Source organism: Ovis aries, chromosome 2 (assembly GCF_016772045.2).
Source record: "Ovis aries strain OAR_USU_Benz2616 breed Rambouillet chromosome 2, ARS-UI_Ramb_v3.0, whole genome shotgun sequence".
Lineage (NCBI taxonomy): Eukaryota > Metazoa > Chordata > Mammalia > Artiodactyla > Bovidae > Ovis > Ovis aries.
In genome coordinates this window covers 178,089,842-178,112,936 of record NC_056055.1, presented here as the reverse complement: position 1 = coordinate 178,112,936, position 23,095 = coordinate 178,089,842, and the positions used below count along the sequence as shown (strand labels likewise).

The 23,095-nt window shown below is 40.1% G+C and overlaps 1 protein-coding gene across 28 annotated transcripts in view; it reads right to left on the bottom strand.

Moving 5' to 3' along the window:
- The window catches only part of NCKAP5 (NCK associated protein 5), a 1,152,446-nt gene that overhangs the window by 215,339 nt on the left and 914,012 nt on the right, over positions 1-23,095 (bottom strand). For all 28 annotated transcript variants that reach the window (XM_060410117.1, XM_060410132.1, XM_060410119.1 and 25 more), the window contains 2 exons: positions 12,749-12,817; positions 2,480-2,518 (listed from right to left, as the gene is read on the bottom strand). In XM_060410117.1, the coding sequence (XP_060266100.1) occupies positions 2,480-2,518; positions 12,749-12,817 (108 nt within the window). The remainder of the gene's footprint in view (positions 1-2,479; positions 2,519-12,748; positions 12,818-23,095) is intronic.

The following is a 23,095-nucleotide window of genomic DNA, read 5'->3' as shown; positions in this document are numbered from 1 at the left end:
ACCTCAAGGGTGTGGGTGTGGGTGTGTGTGTGGGTGTGTGTGTGTGGGTGTGTGTGTGTGTGTGTGACTTAGATAATTCACTCAAGATTTCTGTTTTTCACTCTGTATCAGCTACATCACTCCTTAGAATTAGGTTTCTCATCTGCTTTTGGAGTACATCTTATTTCCCATATTGTGCTTTTAATTAAGAGATTTTAGTATTTTTGTAGCCATTTTACAGTTTCTATAAAAACTGGGAGGCGCACGTTTCTGCAGAACATGATTCTTTTGGAATCTCTGAAAGCTCTGGCATCTTTTCCTGCTCACAGTGTCCCTGAGGTATGCTATCTCACAGTAGCACATCTTTTTGTGTCTTCCTGCTTAACTGTACCAAGGTAGATTTATCTGTTTACTAGTTATTACTTGAATTTGTATAGCTATGTTTTTGTGGCTGACCTGAAAGGTCCCATTTTCCTATATATTGTGCCAGATGGTTCTCTTGCCTCTTTTCTGAAGCACCATTAAAAAAGACAGGCATAAGAAGTCTTTCAACAGTTACACACAGAGCTGCAACAGTGCTCCCTGGCATTCCTTACATCTGTAATTAAATGAGGAGGAATAGGAGGAAAAGCAACTGAGAAATTAAAGCCTTTGAAAGAGAAAAAGTATTCAAATATGTTGTGACAGAAATCATGATCTGTCCTTCAACGTATGTTTCTTCCCTTCTACAGTCAGGTGACAATCACTTTTCAACTGGGCTTATACCCAGAAGAAAGACTCCATCACTGGCTTCCTTAGGTGTGGTTGTATAATTAAGGTTTATAAACAGGGAGGTATGTAAACTTTTAGAAGTCTCCCTTAAAAGATAGCTGCTGTGTGTGTTTTACCCTCTTCCTTTGCTTTGGCTTTCATTTCCTCCTGATGGCTAAAATATTAATGTGATGACTGGAGGTAGAGCAGCCATTTTGGACCATGAGGTAACTGTGGAAATGGAGGCCACATTCCGCAGAATAACAAGATAGAAACCATGATGCCAGTGACCCTATGAACTTTATGGAGCAAAGCCATCATGCTGGCTATGTACTCCCCACCTGCAGATTTAGATCTGAGAAGTAAGTAACTGGTCTGATTTCATGTTACCTGATTTAAGCCACCATTATTTTGGATTTTTGTTATTCACAATTGAATCTACCTCTAACCTAATAAGTATGCTCAAATCTCTCTCTTCATGTAATGTTAATGTAAAATCTGAACTAGTTAAAATCATCTGTATCAGGAAGCATGATATTTTGACAGAAGTAGTCGGGGGAGAAAGTCTAGCAAAACTGTTATCACAATGCCCTTATAGCATGCATTTAAAATAATTATTTAAGTACATTCATGAGAAGTAGCCAACCCCTAAAATTGTTTTCAATTAAAAAAATTTAAATGCCATAAGTGATTTTGCTCTCCTAAGCCACATCTGCCTGAACAAGTCACATGTTCCCATATTTTCTTTTAAGAGGATATCTCTATCTCACAGAGCAGTAACTCAGAATAAACAAAATCAGAAGGAACTAGAATTCAGCCTCTCAGATAGATCATGGAAAAAGATGCAAAATGTTCAATAAAATTCACCAAACTAGCTAAGTTTGGGCAAACTACCTGCATTTACCCATTCTGCCCCAATAACATGATCTGAAGGCAGAATAAGATGACAACAAAGGAGAAGGTATAAAAATTTCATGCTCAGAGACTATCATTTGTTTTCCCCTAACTTTATTGAGGAGAAATTCACATATATAATTGTATATACTTAAAGCGTAAGATGTGATAATTTGATATACATTACATGGTAGAATGATTACCAAGAGCAAAATAATTAACACATCCATCATTACACATAGTTAACTCTCTTAAAAAAAAAAATTGTGGAGAGAAGGCTTTCAATCTACTCTCAGCAACTTTCAAGCATATAGTACCATCATTTGCTTTACCTTTACCACAGAGCTGTTCCTGTGGGAATAGCTCTTCCTTTTCATAGAGTGACCACAGCAATTCTGGGAGGTGGACACTGCTATCTCTATTTTACAGAAGAGGAATTAAGGTCCAGAGAAGTTAAATAACCTTCCTAACCTCAGAGATCTCTTGCTGAATTTTAGGCCTCTGTTAATGCTGTCTATCAGAGGCTATTCATTTTATAGGGGCCAGACGAATCCATCAACTTATTTAACGTTTACATTTACTAAATAAAAATGATAGGTTTGCTACTCATCTAGGTAGGCCCATGGAAATCTTTCATCTTCAAAAAGCTTTCTATTACTTTCCCAAGAGTTTAAATTTTATGAATCTATTGGTCATTGATGTTCATATGCCATCTAAAACGCATATAATTTTAACCTAACTGAATAAATGGAAAAGTATTGCAGCTATCAATCATAGTTTCCTTTAGTTTGACAATGTGAGTTCCAATCTATTCACGTAAGTACTATGAAAATAATAAAACCAGAAAGTGACTTACCTTTTGAGTGAGCAGGGCTTGCACAACCTGGTTCGCTACCTTTAAAAAATAAAGAAAAGAGTTGCTGATTATAATAATGAGACCCTATATGCACAGACTCTAATTTACCAATAAGTTTCCCAAAGCTAATGAGCTCCTCATCTGGCTCTTTCCTCTAGTTCTAGAGGATTTGATTCTTTTCATAATAAGCCTATCCTTCTAGGTAATATTTTGCATTTTCCAAAGGTGACCTTGTTGCTAATTAAGACGGTTAGGCTGGAAAGATCATTCATATCTTGACTCTCACATTTCCATATTTGGAAAAATAATATCCTTTCATATGTAAAGTACTTTAAGAAGGCTAAAAAATGATATAGTGCAAAACATGATCCTAATTATCTGTACACAGTTTTACACTGCTGATTTACAATGCCCTTTGCCTCTCCTTCCCATTCTTTTGCTGTGTGACTATCTCATTGCCTGAAATTACTTGCAATAGAGGTAGGTGGAAAGTGCAGAACAGGGGCAACTCCTTCACTCCTATATATGCTCCGCTTTCTTCCTCCACATCTTCATTTATATTATCCTCTGTCGTTACTACCTATAAGAGAGTCTGATAGTTGCCTACTCTATTCTTTATTTTCCCCTTCTTTCCGTGATTTTTGTTTCGCCTGGATACATATAAATGCATTTCCCAACCTCCCTTGTCTCTGTGTGACAAAATTCTGGCCCAATGAGTTCCAGGCAGTCCATTTTCTTGGACTGATGGATGGGCAGTCTCCTAAAAAAAGAGGGCTCATCCTTATTCTTTATTTTCCTAGCTGGGATATGAAAGTGATGGCTGGAGCTTTGGCAGCCATCTTGAAAATGAAAGTCACATTTGGGTGCAGAAAAATAGAATGAGCCTTGTCCTGATGATGTATGGAGCTGCACTTTCTATTTCTGAACTTGCATATGAGATAGAAATAAAATATCCACTGTTATTTTAGTTTCTTCTAATACACAACTAAATAAAATCATCACTTATTACTAGAACTCTAATTTTCTTCAGGCATCAGGCAGTTTGGGACAGTAAGAAAAGCTGGAGCCCTCTAGGCCCTAGGAGGTGAATGGTGAATTGGTGTTGGTAATTTCATTCCCTTTCAGGGACTGGCTTAGGAGTGGGCATGCGACACAATTCCAGTTAAAGGCCATGTGAAAAATCAATAACACATCCCTCATATTTCAAGGATCTGGCATTTTCTCCGAAAACTATTCACCTTTCTACATGTAAGATTTCTTTTTCTAAGATTTCTCTAAGATTTCTTTTTCACCTGCAGATTTCAAAAACACTTCACAGAGAGTCACTTATTAAACTTCACCACAATCTTAAAGTCATAAACCCATATGGCTACTATTGATAAAATTATGGTAGATAGGTGAATTATATGGAATGTTTTATTCAGTACATACACATACGGTAAACATTTAGTGTGATAATTGAAACTGACAACATTAAAGACCAAGTCAGGCCATTTAAATATCCTAAATATTTCTGTTCATTCATTTCTTCCTTCACTTATCCAATATAAATTTGCAGAGTATCTAGGATTGGGATGTGTTTCTTGGTTTCAAAAGGAACATAGCTGGTAAGAGATAGGCAAGAACACAGTTATAAGGGTGATAAGCTTGTAATCATCTTGCTAATTCTCACATTCAACCAAAGACTAAAGACCATACTTTAATCTTCTCTTTCTCTTGATAACAAATTAAGTTCTTATTGATACTAAATTGTGTATGTTCATTTCTCTTTTTAGTATACTGGAATAGATTATGATAAAAACATTTTCATGGAATTTGCTTCTTGACTCAATATTGACAAAACAGCATATCCTTAATGACAGCTGGCTACCAGTAAGCCTCACTGAAAATTATAATAGAGGCTGCCATCTATTTGTGGTTAGCAGACACTCACACTACAAGTAGTAAGTGACTAAAATCAGATTACCTATACAATTGATGTGTATAAGAGGGAATTTTTTTCCTATCCGAACCCTTTTCAAATTTATATTGCTGACATTAAGTTTAAAAGAAAGGCTTTTTACTGAAACTAACTATAGTTTTGAAGAAAAAGTATTATGAGGTATTTCTTTTAGTCCAGTCCAAGTTAAAGAGATATCTAAGAATTACTGTAGACTAAAATAAGTCATTTTCTGTAACTTGTGATGTTTCTTTTTCTTTTATCACTTTATTTATACATGATCACAATGGTGATGTTTCTCAGCCCACACAAATTGACCAATAGCATAATCTTGAAAATCTTTCAGTTTTTAAACGTTCATTCAAATTCATGAGAATTTAAAGTAAAACTACATACCATCTATTTTATTCTTGCAAATTAAAAAAAAAAAAACCAGAACTATTCATGCTGCTTAAGTCAGAAGCAATGTACCAAACTTAATTTATACCATAAATAATTTAATTCTTTTGTATAGCAACCTTTGGATTTGATTTACATTCTCATAAAAATGCCTAATATCAATATTTTCTTTTCTTCCTCAGAACTGGCCCCTCACTTAAACCAGTCTGTGGAATGGTGGTCACATAAAAGAGCTCTCTGCATGATTTAACAGGAGTCATAAACGAGTATCTTATCTGTAAAAGCCTGCAGGAATAAATATGTTATATCTTTGCAATCCAAGTATGTTTGCCTATAGGCTTACAGACTCTATTTCTGATACAGTTACTTTTGGCATGTATTTTGGACAATTGTTTGCTCTACCCGAAAATTGAACAAAGATACACAAATGCATTATTTCTTTACCTACTGACATGGGGTTCTATTACCCAGAAGGGCTCACAGGTTCTCTGCAGAAAAGCAGGCAAGTGATACAAATGCTTTCCTTGGTACTGTCTATAAGGATAGTTTATTGGGTTTTGTTACGACTTTTAACAGCTAGGCTTCTCAGATGCATAAACAGAACAATTGTTTGGAGTTTGTATCTGCAACCTCTAATAGTCTCACAAGATGATCCCTGGAAATGGGCCCCTGCCTTCATCATAGCATCCTGCCCTCAGCACTAGGGTTTTAAATAATCACACCCTGGCAGGCCCAGCTAATGAGAACAGATACCTTCCAGTGTCAGAAGACAACCTTCCTCTCCAAAAAAAGAAAAAAAAAAAAAATGAGCAGCTGGGCTGGGTCACAGGAACTTGAGACACAATGAGCAAGCTGATGGTCCTTAAGCCCCTGGCTTGTTTGACAGTTTCCCTTAGGCTGTTTGTGGAAAGCTCCCCCTTTGTATCTAGGAGAGGAACAGGGATGGGTGGGCACTGTGGTACATCTCTTCTTTCCTCTCCATAAGAATTCTCTCAGACAAGCCAGCTCCTCTGATCCCCAGGTGTAGAGGGATCTCAAAGTGGGTGGGCAGAGGGAGGAGAATAGGGGATGCAGATTTGTCTGTTATTTTATTGCACAACAGCCCCTGAGGCTGAATGAGAAGCCATATCTGGGAGTTCATTCCAGAGGGAGCCAAGTCTCACCACATCCAGAGCACAATTGGAGATGGGGTTGAAGGTGGGCGAGTGAGGAACTCAGTGGACACCATGCTTAAAGTCTTGTCCTCAAGCCTGGTTGTCCTGCTTTCATCCTTTTACATGCTTTACATGCAAAGCCACTGCCATGTCAGCCAGGTAATTAAAAAACTGGTCACAAAAGTACACGTTTTATAAATTGTGCTTTGGAGAAGTTTTCTCTACTTTTGACCTTGGTTTATTGTAGGAAGACAGCTGGGGGCAAGTACAAGGAGCACTGGTGGCAGAATCACAAGAAAAACCCGGGTTCCGATATTGTCCTGTGTTGACTGATCACTGATATGCACAGGGGTGGGAGAGCAACCTGATTTTTCTCATCCGTAATGCAGGGGAACCATCGGCCTCTGAAGTTGTTGTGAAAAAAGTATGAGATGACAGACATCATCAGAAAAACCACCTCGGACCAGTACCTGATGAAAAATACCTGACAAAAATGTTAAATCTGAATCTGGTCACTCAAACTTCAGGAAGTAAAACACATTTTCAGGTAAGCATTTAAGGAAGGATGGTTTGAGAAGAAGCCCTTTCATTTATAAAGGGATGAAGTCTTGTGTGTGTGTATTTGTGTGTAAAATACATGTATAAATAAAAATCACTAAGCATCTACATTATTTATTTACTCTGTCAAAAGAAACCCTGTAAGATCCTGGGAGTGGGAGAAATTCATCTAAATATTATGTGGAATTCCAGCAAAAACTAATTTGGAAATTAATTTGCTGCTCATAATCTCCATTCGTTCATTTAGTTATTCAATAAATATGCATTGAGTGACCTAGTCTGGGCCAAGGATTGTGCTGAATATTGGAGAAATATTGTTAATGAGAATAAAGTACTGCTAATGGTGGTTAGAGTCTAGAGCAGGCACAAGAAGTGGATTATCTGTTGATTTAACGATCCGTTCATGAAACAGCCATGAAATGGAGATTGGAAGCATGTGAGGGCCATGAGCAACACCATGTTCCATCCACATTTGTCAAGACATTTATTTTAAAGATGACTTAGGTCCCAGATGTGGTAGATGATTCAGCAATCCAATCTTGGCATATCCCATAGGAATAAGAAAGAAAAGTAAAAACTGTTCTCAGCCTACTTCTGCCTTTAGTTAGTCTTGCTTTAAAAAAGAAATTCTGATGCCTTGTTTTTTTTCTTTTTTTCTGAACTACACCCAGAGGTCTGGTTTTCCCTGTCCTTGTGCTCTGAAGCGTAGAGTGTGGAAAAGTCCAAGAAGAACTCAAACACTCTGGTAGCCTGGCTAACTGTGAACTCTGGTCTAACTCTAATGGCCTGATGGGGAGGCAGGTTCTCCAACTTCTGTGTTCAGTGGCTTCACCTGGGAAATTTCTTCAAATTACCAGTTCTCTCACCCCTCATTTTGTTTAAGAGTAGCTGAGTGAAGTCTAAGAATCAAATTTTTAGCAACTGAGACACCTCGTGGTGATGCAGAAGGGGTCTGGAGGAACAATTTGAGAAACACTCGGCCAGGGTTTATTTTTTGCTCAGACACTGTTAGGGAATTGGAAATAACTTTAAATCTCAGCATGGGTTCATCTGGCTCTTCTATCATCATACTCAATTTGGTGGAGCTTTCATCTTCTTACAGATGCTTTCTGAAAAGCTCTCTAAAACACACATTCAGAGACGTAAGGGTAGTGGTTCTTAATCTTGGCTGAATATTATAAACCCCTGGAGTGCTTTAAAAAATTCTAATACTCAGGCTCTGATCTAGAGCAGAATCAGGTCAGAATCTCTGGGGACAGCCAGCTGTTCTTTCAAAGCTCCGCAGTAAGTCCAATGTGTTGGTAAGAGTGAGAATCACTCACCTTTCTAGATCTGACTTCACCTGCTCCAGCTGTTTCTACTGAAGATGTCCTTTCAGTTTTGCCCTCTTTACCTCCTGCCCACCATTCCTCCTGACCTTTGGTGACTGTGCTATCTGTTCTCCAAGTCCCCAGTGCAGCCCATTTCCTCTGTGAGTTTCCCTTACCTCCTTCCTCTGGGATTAACCATCTCCCTCATTTATCCTGCTAGGCTGGGGGCACCCTGAGATCCCAGAGCCTAGTCAAGGTTCATATCTTACAAAGGTTTCGAGGGCACAGCTGAATCTACCCAAATGTAAGATGTTAGTCTGAGGAAGTTGTATGCGTCATTACACTTCTCTACTTGGGAATAAACTGGTCTTAAAGGAACTGGCCAAGACGATACTGACAATAAACACTTCACCGCTTGCCAGTAAACTGTTCAACAGCTGGACACAGAAGCTAGATGCAAACATGAAAACCTCTAGTCCCTTCCCTCACAATCAAGAGTGGTCCTTGGTTTTGCTTTTGTATTGCAAGGTGAGGAGATGAGGGGTTGGGCGGCAGTAGAGGTGATGGTGAAGTGACAAAGTGTGTGCATGTATTTGTATGTGTGTGTGTGTATGTGTACTGGACTGGAAAAGGTCAGTTTTCATTCCAATCCCAAAGAAAGGCAATGCCAAAGAATGCTCAAACGACTGCACAATTGCACTCATCTCACACGCTAGTAAAGTCATGCTCAAAATTCTCCAGGCCAGGCTTCAGCAATACATGAACCGCGAACTTCCTGATGTTCAAGCTGGTTTTAGAAAAGGCAGAGGAACCAGGGATCAAATTGCCAACATCCACTGGATCATGGAAAAAGCAAGAGAGTTCCAGAAAAACATCTATTTCTGCTTTATTGACTATGCCAAAGCCTTTGACTGTGTGGATCACAATAAACTGTGGAAAATTCTGAAAGAGATGGGAATACCAGACCACCTAACCTGCCTCTTGAGAAATCTGTATGCAGGTCAGGAAGCAACAGTTAGAACTCGACATGGAACAACAGACTGGTTCCAAATAGGAAAAGGAGTACGTCAAGGCTGTATATTGTCAGCCTGCTTATTTAACTTCTATGCAGAGTACATCATGAGAAACGCTGGACTGGAAGAAACACAAGCTGGAATCAAGATTGCTGGGAGAAATATCAATAACCTCAGATATGCAGATGATACCATCCTTATGGCAGAAAGTGAAGAGGAACTGAAAACCCTCTTGATGAAAGTGAAAGTCGAGAGTGAAAAAGTTGGCTTAAAGCTCAACATTCAGAAAACTAAGATCATGGCATCCGGTTCCATCGCTTCATGGGAAATAGATGGGAAACAGTGGAAACAGTGTCAGACTTTATTTTGGGGGGCTCCAAAATCACTGCAGATGGTGACTGAAGACATGAAATTAAAAGACGCTTACTCCTTGGAAGAAAAGTTATGACCAACCTAGATAGCATATTCAAAAGCAGAGACATTACTTTGCCGGCTAAGGTCCGTCTACTCAAGGCTATGGTTTTTCCAGTGGTCATGTATGGATGTGAGAGATGGACTGTGAAGAAGGCTGAGCGCCGAAGAATTGATACTTTTGAACTGTGGTGTTGGAGAAGACTCTTGAGAGTCCCTTGGACTGCAAGGAGATCCACCTAGTCCATTCTAAAGGAGATCAGTCCTGGGATTTCTTTGGAAGGAATGATGCTAAAGCTGAAACTCCAGTACTTCGGCCACCTCATGCAAAGAGCTGACTCATTGGAAAAGACTGTGATGCTGGGAGGGATTGGGGGCAGGAGGAGAAAGGGACGACAGGATGAGATGCCTGGATGGCATCACAGACTTGATGGACGTGAGTCTGAGTGAACTCCGGGAGTTGGTGATGGACAGGGAGGCCTGGCGTGCTGCGATTCATGGGGTCACAAAGAGTCGGACACGACTGAGCGACTGAACTGAACTCTGTGTATCTATGGATGCATGTCTGTTCCTTCAGAATAAACACACCCTTTTATTAGGAAATCAGGGGGAATCTCTGATCCCCAAGTACTTTCTCCAAATTCTCAATATGTTCTCCATTTCTCAGAAAATAATGATCAGTGCAAAAGGGATTGAAGAACACTTCAAATTTACATTTTATCCACCTGTGTATATTTTGTGAAACCCACTAGCAAGGAAATAACTTAACATGAGGCCTTACCTTGTTAGTTTGTTTAATTAGTACCAAAAGCCTGGAAAAGAATTTCCAGTTGGCATTATTACTACATTCAACTACCCCTTTGAGAGTGTTCTCTTGCAATGTATAGAAATAGATTGTCTCCCCTCCTGCAATTAGTTACAAAACAACTGGCATGTGTAATCAGGGGCCAGGATTCATGAATACAAAACATTTGTACTGCTCAGAGGTGGTTCTTTGTTACAAATCACCTCTTTGGCAACAGTTAATTTCTGCAATTAAGAAGGGAGAAATTCTCCCTCTGAAAATTCTGTCTTTGGTGGAAACTTTATACTAAATGATTTTGTGGGTGAAAACTTCGGTTTTGCCAGTCACATTCTAATGAAATGTGGGATGCAAGCATAGGGGACATATAGAAAACAGACCCTGAGTTTCCATAAATAAATGCTGGGAGTTTTTTGACTGATGAGGAAGGACAATTTATAGGGAAACTGTGACAAATTAAGTTTATGTGGTGTGATTCACATAAATTTGACTTCTGAATAGGGATTCTCATTGGAAATTCCTGTGCAGGAGGTTAAGGTAGTACTTTGCTGATCAATACATATGACCCAAGGGCAGTATTTGTTCCTTTAAATATCCTTGGATCTATTTGGAATTTCTTGGCCTCAAGTTTGATTGGACCAACAGCCTGGGGAACAGAGATGAGAGGGGCTGAACTGGCCTCACTAGACATGAGTCATCACTCCCTCTTTTATGTCAACTTATTTGAGTGATTCTTTTAACTCTGGACATTGTAACAATTATTCTGAGTCCTTTCAAGTCTTGACAGGGCAGAGGGACTGAAAACACCATTTTGCTTGAGTAACTAATACATATAGCTGGAAAAGTGTTGGTCACTCAGTAGTGACTGATTCTTTGCGATCCTGTGGACTGTGGCCCACTAGGCTTCTCTGTCTGTGGGATTCTCCAGGCAAGAATACTAAAGTGGATTGCCATGCCCTCCTTCAGGGAATCTTCCCGACTCAGGGATGGAACCTGGGTCTCCTGCAATGCAGGTAGATTCTTTACCATCGGAACCACCAGGAATGCCCCATATGGCTGGAGCTATGAAACAATTAAAACATTAAATAACTAAACAATTTTCTAGGGACTGTTTGAAGGTTCTTCAACAAGTGACTGTGAAGCCAAGTGGTGTGTGTTATAAGGATAATGGCTCTTGGTTTGCAGGGTTCAACAGGATCATCTGGAGATCTTACTGACACACAGATCACAGCCAGGCCCACCTCCACTCCCAGAGTCTCTGATTCTCTATGGCTGAGGCTTAAGAATTTGCATTTCTTGGGCTTCCCTCAGAGTCCATACCCTGAAACAAGAGAAGCCCTTGTGCTACAACAAGAAAGAATCCTCAGGGCTGCAGCTAGAGAAAGCCCACATGCTGCAACAAAAACCCAGTACAGCCAAAATAAATTTCAAAACTTAGACTAAATTTTTAAAAAAGAATTTGCATTTCTAACAAGTTCCCAGATGAGGCTGATGTTGCCAGTTCAGGGATCATATTACAAGAACCACTGGTGTAGGGAAATATCAAGCATATGTGGAATTCTGAGAAGAAACACCATTTCTAATTTTGAGGGCGAAGAGAAGTATATGGCAGAGGTGAGTATGCCACAACTGGGCTTTTTAATTGTGTTCTTTGTCATTTACTCCATCACCATCATGGACGGGCTAGGGAAGGGGTAAGGAAGTTCAAGAGCATTTGTTGGAAAAAGTTTCCTAATTGACAGTGAGGAGGAAAAGATTGAAGATATACTTCCAGTTTCCATTGTTCAAGAAGTGGAACGTGACTGAACATATTTTTCTAATTTTCTTGAAATCTCTGTCAGCTCTATCGTAACAGCTATTAAACTGAATCTTCTAGAAGGATATGTGTACGTTGTAGGGTATTGGGCAGATGACTGGAAGAGTCATCCCATTAAGTGAATAACTCCAATTACCAGCCACCCCCAGACGAGAGCGGGTCAGGGAGGTCACTGGCAAGTCCTGGCTAGGTGACACAGGAAGGATGGATGGTGCACTCCCTGCCAGGTGTGAGAGGATGACTGAGAAGAGAATCAGGGCCCTGCACACTTTCCAATTTTCCTTCCCCTCTCAGGAATCTGAGACACCTGCCATTTCTGCCTTCACCTCTCCATCATCATCAAATTATATTTCTTAAGTTGGCTTATGCTCGTGGCTCTGTCTCCTTCCATTCTGTTCAAATTTTCTTCCTCGCTTCCCTTTGTCTTCTTGGCTTGTTCGCAATCTACTGACTGATATTTTCTCTCTGGCTGCCAACTGTGAACACCGTCCCCACCCACTCTATCAAGGATTTTGCTTTTATTCAGAAATGGCATCCAATTGGAGAGGATGCACTGTGCCCTGAGGCAGCTTTTCTCATTCACAGGCTGGGATCACACTTACTGGACAGGAGGAATTTATCATACAGTGAAGCACCTCACAACCTATGCCCCGAGAATATTAAACAATAACCAAAAGGAATTTGTAGACGCCTGTATAAGGCTATAGGGAGGGAGAGGGAGGGGACGGACTGAGCTTCCTTATCCATACTCCTTGTTTGCAACCTCCCTTTCAAGGACTAAATGCTAATGTTTGTTCGGGACTGGTAATAGACATATAAATCCTAAATAATCCAGCCTCTTATCCAGAACCTCTCTGTTCCCCTTACCTCATCAAGACATCTCTCATACTGTTCCCTTTGATTTTCATTTTCCAAAGCCAATGCTGAATTCTCTGCCTGCAGTAAAGACACAAAAATAATACAAATAAATCAATGAAATGTTGTGTTACGTGACAACTTCTTCAATACAGTTACTAAATATATCTCCTCAGATATCAGGATATCTTTGACGAGTTTGCTCTAAGTACTATTATAAATCTCTCAGGGATGACGTCAGTCTTATCTCTCACAAAAAGGTATTAGGGCTTAAAGAAATGCAAAACTTGGCATTCTGAACAGGTAGAAAATCAAATCATGGCCTGATGTGAAAGTGTTCTGTAAAAAAGATTACAATGTTTATTTCATTCTATGAAAATGTTTAATGGAAGAAAGGCCTTAATCTACTTCATTAAGACCTGTCACAGATACATAGCCTGATATTTGTTTAGGTCACAGAAGAGAATCTCTGGTAAATTCATGAAAGTATAATTCCAAATGCAGACTAAACATGTTGTTTTCCTGGTTAATCAATGACTTTTGAACATGAGACTACAATGAGAAATTCAAGAACTGAACTATACTTGAGTCTCTCCCCTCTCCCCTTGCCTTCTTAAAAGTACTGTTTTCCTGCTCCTCAGAGCCTTGTAGGTACCTGAATGCTAAATAAGGTACTATAGGATCTTAGGTTGAATATAGTTACCAGGTTACTAGCAAAATAACAACAGAACAAAAACACTCAGTGAAGCATAGAGTGGTGGCAAGAGAACTGCCTTCTGCATCTGGTGACCGTTCACTCCTCCACTGCTGACCCTGGCCTGAATCCTAAACTGTGTGAGTTAACCTGTCCCACTGCTGCCATAACCGCTGTCTCAATCCCCTAAGGCAACCTTGCTTCTCTCCCCTTCAGGACAGCCCTCCTTGACATTTAGAAATGGGGATACTGATCTCAAAATCATTGTTTTCAAAACTATGGTATGATTTTTAGGAGGTACTGGTACATAGATCCACATTTTCTATTTAGATTCTTTCCACCAGACTTCAAAAAACTTTTTATTTGGAAGTAATTTCAAACTTGCAGATGATGTTCAAGTATGATGAACTGCCATATACCCTTTCCTCAGATTTACCAATTTTGCCAGATTTTCTGTATTATTTTCTTCTCTTTCAATTTTTTCTTCCTGAAACTCTTTACCCCTAACTACTTCTGTGTGAGTTTTCCAATAATGAAGACAGAGTATAGTTTTCAAATCAGGAAATACAGTGTTGATTAACACAGTACACAGTCTCTTCTATAGTCCTTATTCCATTCATCCATTGTCCCAATAACGTCATTATGGCAAATTTTTTTTCCAACCCAGAATCATATCCAGGATCAGGCACTGCATCTGTTTAGCATTCATCCAAGAGCATGTAATCTGGAAGAGTTGTCTTTCACGATTTCTTCTTTCCATTTTTTTTTTTTAAATAGTAACAGACAATTACATTGTGGAATGTCCTTTAATTTAGGTTTCTTTCAAGTTTCCTTCTGCAAACTTGGCAACAATGGAACAGAAATGATACTACAGCCTTCTTAGTGCATCATATCAGGCTCCTGTATGTCTATCTGTCCCATAATTGGATATGTTAAGTTTGTCACTTGATTAAGGTGGGGTCTACCAAATCTCTCCACTATAAATGTACTATCTTTCTATTTTTAATTAATAAGTAAACTGGGGGTAGGTACTTAGAGACTGAAAACTCCTATTCCACATCAAACTTTTGTCTATTTATTTTAGTAACCATCAATGAATCTTGAATCAATAATTATTTTGGCTGAGAATGATGATTTCTATCATTTTTCTACCTACATTTATGAGTTTGCATGATATTATAAGAAACTGTTTTTCCTATTTATCTGCATAAATACATGGATACTTTTATTATTCATAAGTCTTTAAGTTATAAGTCTTTAAGTATTTATTTTGATGCTCAAATTTTCTCAGCTTTGGGAAGGTGACTCTCTTTAAGCTGTGCCCTTTGACATATTCCCTTCATTTTTAAGACATGTTCTTGCTTTTTTGGTAAATGGAAACGTCCCGTATCCATTTTGCTTGTCTATTGTCCCATCCTGAAATCAGCCATTTCTTATAGGAATCCTGTTTATTCTTAGTGGGGCAATGCTATTTGGAAACTAAATTCTGGTTATTAATGCTTGCCAATTACCACTGAGGAATCCTCGCTTTTAGTCCCTTTCAGTGGAAGGATTTCTTTTTTCTCTTCCTCTTCCTCTCCCTCTCTTCCTAGACACACACACACACACACACACACACACTTCCTCCTTGTTCTTCCCTTTTCATACTTGCATCCCCATTTTTTAGAAAGAGAGTATGGGCTGCTGACATCATTATATTAACCCATTTCTTCAATCTCACAGTGTGTGTAAAATAGTCACACTACAAAAAATAATACTTGACATATATACACTGGTGCTGCTGCTGCTCCTGCTGCTAAGTTACTTCAGTCGGGTCCGACTCTGTGTGATGGCACACTCATAGACGGCAGCCCACCAGGCTCTCCCATCCCCGGGATTCTCCAGGCAAGAACACTGGAGTGGGTTGCCATTTCCTTCTCCAATGCATGAAAGTGAAAAATGAAACTGAAGTCGCTCAGTCATGTCCGACTCTTCATGGCCCCATGAACTGCAGCCTACCAGGCTCCTCCACCCATGGGATTTTCCAGGCAAGAGTGCTGGAGTGGGGTGCCATCGCCTTCTCCAATATATACACTACTATGTATAAAATAAATAACCACTGAGAACCTACTATATACACAGGAAACTCTACTCAGTGCTGTGTGGTGACCTAAATGGGAAGGAAATACGAAAAAGAGGGGATGTATGTATACATATGACTGATTCTCTGTGCTGTACTGCAAGAAACACAACATTATAAAGCAACTACACTCCAATAAAAATTAATTAAAAAATAGTACCAAGAAGAATTCTTAATTTCTTTTCCCTTTAGAATGCAGAGATATAGTAAAATTCAGTGTCTAAAAGATACTAAAAGATATACCCATCTGGATGCAGAGTTCCAAAGAATAGAAAGGAGAGCTAAGAAAGCCTTCCTAAGTGAAAAATGCGAAGAAAAAGAGGAAAACAACAGAATGGGAAAGACCAGAGATCTCTTCAAGAAAATTAGAGCTACGAAGGGAACATTTCATGCAAAGGTGGGCACAATAAAGGACAGAAACGGTATGGATCTAGCAGAAGCAGAAGATATTAAGAAGAAGTGGCAAGAATACACAGAACAACTATACAAGAAAGATCTTCACTACTCAGATAACCACGATGGTGTGATCACTCACCTAGAGCCAGACATCCTGGAGTGTGAATTCAAGTGGGTCTTAGGAAGCATCATTATGAACAAAGCTAGTAGAGGTGATGGAATTCCAGTTGACCTATTTCAAATCCTAAAAGATGATGCTGTGAAATTGCTGCCCTCAATATGCCAGATAATTTGGAAAACTTAGCAGTGGCCACAGGACTGAAAAAGATCAGTTTTCATTCCAATCCCAAAGAAAGGCAATGCCAAAGAATGTTCAAACTACCGCACAATTGCACCCATCTCACATGACAGCAAAGTAACGCTCAAAATTCTCCAAGTCAGGCTTCAACAGTACATGAACTGTCAACTTCCAGGTGTTTTAGCTGGATTTAGAAAAGGCAGAGGAACAAGATATCAAATGCCAACATCCGTTGGATCATCGAAAAAGCAAGATAATTCCAGAAAAAACATCTACTTCTGCTTTATTGACTATGCCAAAGCCTTTGACTGTACGGATCACAACAAACTGTGGAAAATTCTTAAAGAGAAGGGAATATGAGGCCATCTTATCTGCCTCCTGAGAAATCTGTATACAGGTCAAGAAGCAACAGTTAGAACTGGACACGGAAAAATGGACTAGTTCCAATTTGGGAAAGAAGTACGTCAAGGCTGTATATTGTCACCCTGCTTATTTAACTTAATATGCAGAGTACATCATGTGAAATGTGGGGCTGGATGAAGCACAAGCTGGAATCAAGATTGCCAAGAGAAATATCAATAAATCCACATATGCAGATGATACCAACCATATGGCAGAAAGTGAAAAAGAACTAAAAAGCCTCTTGATGAAAGTGAAAGAGGAGAGTGAAAAAGTTGGCTTAAAACTCAACATTCAAAAAACAAAGATCATGGCATCACTTCATGGCAAATAGATTGGGAAATAATGGAAACAGTGAGAGACTATTTTCTTGGGCTCCAAAATCACTGCAGCTGGTGACTGCAGCCGTGGAATTAAAAGATGCTTGCTCCTTGGAAGAAAAGCTATGACCAAACTAACAGCATGTCAAAAAGCAGAGACATTACTTTTCCAATAAAGGTCCATCTAGTCAAAGCTATGACTTTTCCAGTAGTCATCTATGGATGTGAGAGTCGGACAATAAAGAAAGTTGAGCGCCAAAGAATTGATGCTTTTGAACTGTGGTATTGGAGAAGACTCTTGAGAGTCCCTTGGACTGCACGGAGATCCAACCAGTCAGTCCTAAAGGAAATCACTCCTGAATATTCACTGGAAGGACTGATGTTGAAGCTGAAACTCCAATACTTTGGCCACCTGATGCAAAGAACTAACTCACTGGAAAAAACCTCGATGCTGGGAAAGATTGAAGGCAGGAGGAGAAGGGGATGACAGAGGATGAGATGGTTGGATGGCATCATCAACTCAATGGACATGAGTTTGAGCAAGCTCTGGGAGTTGGTGATGGACAGGGAAGCCTGGCGTACTGCCGTCCATGGGGTCTCAAAGAGTCAGACATGACTGAGCGACTGAGTTGAAAAGATACTAGACTGGCACTTCCCCACCCCTCCCACTTTAGTGTGGTTATGTTCTTAATTTGAAAATGTATTTTTAAATTCAGTTCATTTGTTTCTGATGGCATTCAAATTTAATTTCTCATCTTGTTGCTTTCATGTTATTTTTTGAATATAAAAAACACGAACATGATTCCAAAAGTCAAAGTACCTTAAAAGGAGCAAAGTGTTGCTTCCTTTCCTATCTCTTTGATACCACCCATCCACCTCTTACAGGTCCTCTCATTGCTCCCTCTGTTGCTACCATCTAGCTACAATTCCGTGCCGTGCCTCTTCCTATTACACATGCAACAATCAACAGTCCTTGCCTCATTCCTTTTCCCAACTAACTCTCCAGTACATTCTTTCTGCTTTATCAGAGTCTATCACTTTCACATACTATTCCTCCAGCCTTGCACTATATACCCTTGTTTTAGCCTCTTTACCAGATGATGATGGAGGAGGCTGGTCTATTTCCATAGCATCTTGAAATTTTCCCTCATCTTTTCCCCTTCACATTCACATCTCCAAACAGTACATTTTCTCTTTGCCCTCCTCCCCCTAGAATCACTACCTTGCTGAGATGGTCACCTTAGGTTGTGCACACATTTAAGCCCTGTCCGATAGCCAGTACTGAGATCTGAGCTTGTGGTGTCAGGCCGTCTCATTCTGGGAGTGCTTTCCTTGTACCCTGCACCACCATCCTGCCCTGGGACACCAGGCTTGCTGCAGGTAGTGCTGTGGGTATTCGGTGTTTATTTTTCTATATACAGCAACTGAAGTTCTAGCGTTCCGTTTTCTGGAACACAGAAGGTGTGGGTTCTGTGTGGTTTTATCAGTGCTTTGATGATTTGAATGTTGTTGGGATTTTGGGGGGCAGATGTATGAAAAATTTTAGACTTATACCCATTTGTTACTTAACAAGCAAAGCCAGTGGTGTGACTGAACTAGGATGGGGCATGAAAGTTGAAGAAAACTGACAGGAAACAGGCTGTTTCAAGGTGCTCTTGCCACTGTCAGATCATCTTGACCTAGTCATCTTTCAAGTCCAAGGATTCAAACCTCTGTTTCTTCTTCAACTTTCAATTCTAATACTTGGCTTTGACCTTTTCCCTCTGAGTTTGAATCCCTGTTTTAGTAATCCTCTCCCAACACTCCTGCCCCTCAGGTGGGATCCTGCCATGGTCTCTCCATTCTCATCATGGACAGACATCTGCCACCCAACCCAAGCCTTCTGCCCTCATGCTGAACATCTGTTTGGATTTTTAAGTACTGGTTATCCCAGATGGTTCCATCATTTCATTCCCCCCTCAAAGGAAAAGGAAACGTTTTCCTGACCTAATGTTTCTTCCAGGGTTCGCCCTGCTTTGGCCTGTCACACTGAACCCCTTTTGGCCTGCAGCTGGTGCACACTCTTGGCTGCCTGCCCAGCCCGGAAGAGAGGGCCAATTCCACCCCCTTCTAGTTTACCTGGCAATACCATGTTGTGTAACCTTCAACAAGTCATTGAACCCTCCTGGGGATTACAGTTCTTTAGCAGTTAATGAGTGAAGGGGACAAACTAGCCAATCTATAGCCCATCCTCAAAGTGACTTCAGGTTCAAATATTTGGATACCAGGAATCACAGGGAAACTGCTAGAATTTCCATCTTACAAGGTCACTGTTTTCTTTGGAGAAATTTAGTTTTCCTGGGCTCTGCTGGTTTTCTTTAGTAAAGCAGTAGCACAAAGGATGATAAGGAGAGATAAAGGAGAGGATAGCAACGCCGGCTAGTATTACTTTCACTTGAAAAATCTTGGGAAAAAAATGTGTAAGGAAATAAAATTGAAAACAGAATGTGTATGGGATGTCTAATATTGCTTCTACCCACAATATCACGTTGCAATAACACTCCAATCGATCCATTCAGATAATTACCGTCATTACACCATTTACATTAGTTGCCTCACGTTTACTGCTCTGACAATCTATTGCAGGCAAGGAAATTAAATACCTAAAGGGTGCTGGGGGAGACACAGCAGCCACATTTATGGTTAACGCATTCAGTTACAGAGACCACTTTAATTAATGTAATCCTACATATCCCAGGGGATGATGGAGATATTAACAATTATGCCAATGAAGTTAAAATAATCTTAAACTCATGATTTTCTTTAATCCATTTGTATTTATTAGAAATTCAGCATTAACCTGCTACCAACACAAGACAACAGGGGAAGAAACAGGAAAAGAAAAAAGAAAACTTAATTAAATGTGATTTAAAGAGACAGCATCTATTTATATGGCAGAGATAGGAGAGGAAAAGGCAGAGAGAGAAAGAGAAAATGTTGGTGTCACTACTGAGAATTACAGAATGATGACATGGGTTTTGTCACTTTAAATAAGTATGTTATTAAAGCAGTGTTCTCAGAGGATGTCATTAGAGTGTTCAATTAAATGTAACCGTGGGTTTTAGGGTTCAGCTCTGTCTTGCACAACGATGATCAAAACCTTGTGCAAGGCTTAGTCCCTGATTTAGAGGATTTCCTGCTCTATGCTGTTTCCCCATGACTCCAAATTACAGGGATCTAAATATGTTTCTGATTTCATCCCTAAAGTCCTAAAATATCTTTATAAAATTGAAGAGCTACATAGAGTAAATCTATATTGTTTTGGTTTACTGTAGAAAATGGGCATGAATTAATATTTGTTTTTTAAAAAATTTTAATTGAAGTATAGTTGATTTACAATGTTGAGTTAATGCATGTTTAATATTAATATTGGAGAAGGAAATGGCAACCCACTCCAGTATTCTTGCCTGGGAAATTCCATGAACAGAGGAGCCTGGTGGGCTATAGTCCCGGGAGTCACAAAGAGTCAGACAGGACTGAGCAACTAACACAGCAATATCAATATATGTTTTAAAGAAACTATGTTTCTTAGAGGCCCTGCTCTGTTAACAGACATGCTGGCCAGGGCGTAGGAATGACTAAATGGACCAATGTTTCTAAAGGATTGCTCTACATTAACCCTCTAAGTGCTTATTATGTTTAGATCTCTCTACACTATAAATGTACTTAATCCATCTGCTGTGGTTGAATGTTTGTGTCCTCCCCAAATGCTTATGGTCCCAGTGCCCAGTGAGATACGATGGGGTGGGGCCTTTGGAAGGAGAGTAGGTCAGGAGGTTGCAGTCCCCATGAAGGGGATTATAGTCCTCATAAAGGAGGCTCTGGAGGTTTGCTAGCCCCCTTTCCTCCTGTGAGGACAGAGTGAGAAGGTGCTAACTATGGCTGTGAAGTAAGAGGAGGACCCTGGCTAAAACGTGACCATTGCTGGGGCCTTGGTCTTGGATTTCTCAGATGCTGGAAATGAGAGAAATAAATCTCTGTTATTTATAAACTACTCAGTCTGTGATATTTTGTTATTGCAGCCTGAACAGGCTAAGACAGTATCCTTTTCCACAGACCAAAAGGTAGAATAATTCTACCTTACAAATGTTCCTCTGCATAAAATAACAACTCTACTGCAGGATTTTCACCTCTTATACTCTGTGCCCACTCATCTATGCAAACATACATTTCCCACTAGATTGTATGTACCATCTCTCAGGTCAGTGCCAGTCCCTGTTCATCTCATGAAGTCCAAGTTCTTATTCCCCAGGCTGTGCCTTTGGTTCCATTGTTTTAGATGGGATATGTTTCACTTGCCCATTGGCTTTTCTAAATTCTACTCATTTTTTTGTGGTCTGGCTAAGATGTGAACCTAAAAACTTAAATGGGGCACATATTTAAATTTTAAAGTAATTTCAGATGTAAAAAAAGGCTTTGAGAATACTACAAAGAATTCTTCCATATCTTTTACTCAGACTCCTCAGAGGTTAGTTTTTACCACCCTTGCTTTATAACTTGTTTTGTGGAGGAAGGAAGAACATGGAAAGAGAAAGATGTTCTCTAAAGGGAAAAAAGAGCAGGAAAGAGAAAAAACTCCAATTCACAATCGTTACAAGGGCCGCATCCCCATGGTTTCCCTTCTGTAACAGCTGGTCTTTTTCGGAATGACATCTTCCCAGCTTGCAAAAAACCCTTTAATTCAGCAAAGTCAAACAGGTCAGAATAAGGTCAGGAAAAAGGTATTTTTTGAAAATTGTGGTTAGGCCCCGAGTGGGAAAGCACTCTTTTATGATCGCATCTCTGAAGCAGAGTCCTGTGGCACTCCAGTTACGTACCCCAGTTGCCCATTAAAGCACCATCCTAACAACCTCACTTCAGATTCAGCCTTCCAAGCAAAACAGAGATGCCCTAAATTCCTTAATTACACTGTAATCTGTTTATTTTGAAAACTATCTGAGGAGAAAGCGTCATGGTAGTGGCTAAATGTGCCATCAAGCAGGCCATCCAAGTGTTCACATTTTCATTGAGTAGAGCAGTAGGAAGCCTGAATACAGAGGACACCAAGAACTAGACCTGGATATCACGTCTCCTTCCCTTTTATCTTCATCTTCAAAACTTTTGCAATTTCAGGATCATTCATCCCATCATGTCCAGTCACTGTGGTGGTCATGTTGGGGTGGGTAGACAGCAAAAGGGTCTTTTCCACTGACAGCAATTTTTTTTGCAGCACGATGGGGCACATGGGATCCTAGTTCCCCGACCAGAGGTCAAACCTGCACCCCTGGCATTTGAAGCACAGAGTCTTAACCCCTGGACCACCAGCAAAGTTCCCCACTTACTGTATTTAAAAGCTTCAGTCTCCATACCTGGGCAATGTCTAGGGCTGCTGTGCATCAGGGAGATAAATTCTGTCACTTTAGAAAATTTCAGGAAATATTTACAAGCTCTGTCCTCCCACCACAGGAATAAGATATGAATTCCTAGAAGGCTTAGGAGGAATCTCAGTGCTCATATACCACAGACACACAGCCAAAATGTCCTTTCTCTGGCACTAAACCAACCTGATGGATCCCAGGAACTCAAGGTCCAGCCCAAGGCACTGGAGACCTAAATTCAAATAAAAATAGCATCCATGTCTCAAGGAGTTCAGCGTCCCAAGCAATGATAACATGTTATGCAAGACATGTCTGCAGGCCTGACTAGAAAACACTTTCCAATGAAACCTCTATGTATTTGCAGAATTTAAATCCTTGGATGGGGCTTTAGACCAGGGACTGGCAGACTTGAGTAGGCAACAGGATGGCTTGGTATGATTCTGAGATCTAAGATTGCTTGTTAGATCCCTAGGGTTTGGATTCAGTGTAATTAGGACAGGGCCTGAGAATGTGCATCTCTAACAAGCTTCCAGGTGATGCTGACACTGCTGGTCTGAGGGCCACACTTGGAGAACCAGTGACTTGGGGGAATCAGTTTCAGAATGAAGGCAGTCATCAGCCTCTGCCTCCCCCTGGCTATACCACCTGCCTTTAACTGTGCAGGAGTTTCTTAATGTTTCTCTGCAACTGGGGATGGTCATCATGCTTGCCGTCTCCATCAGGAAGTCTTCATGAGT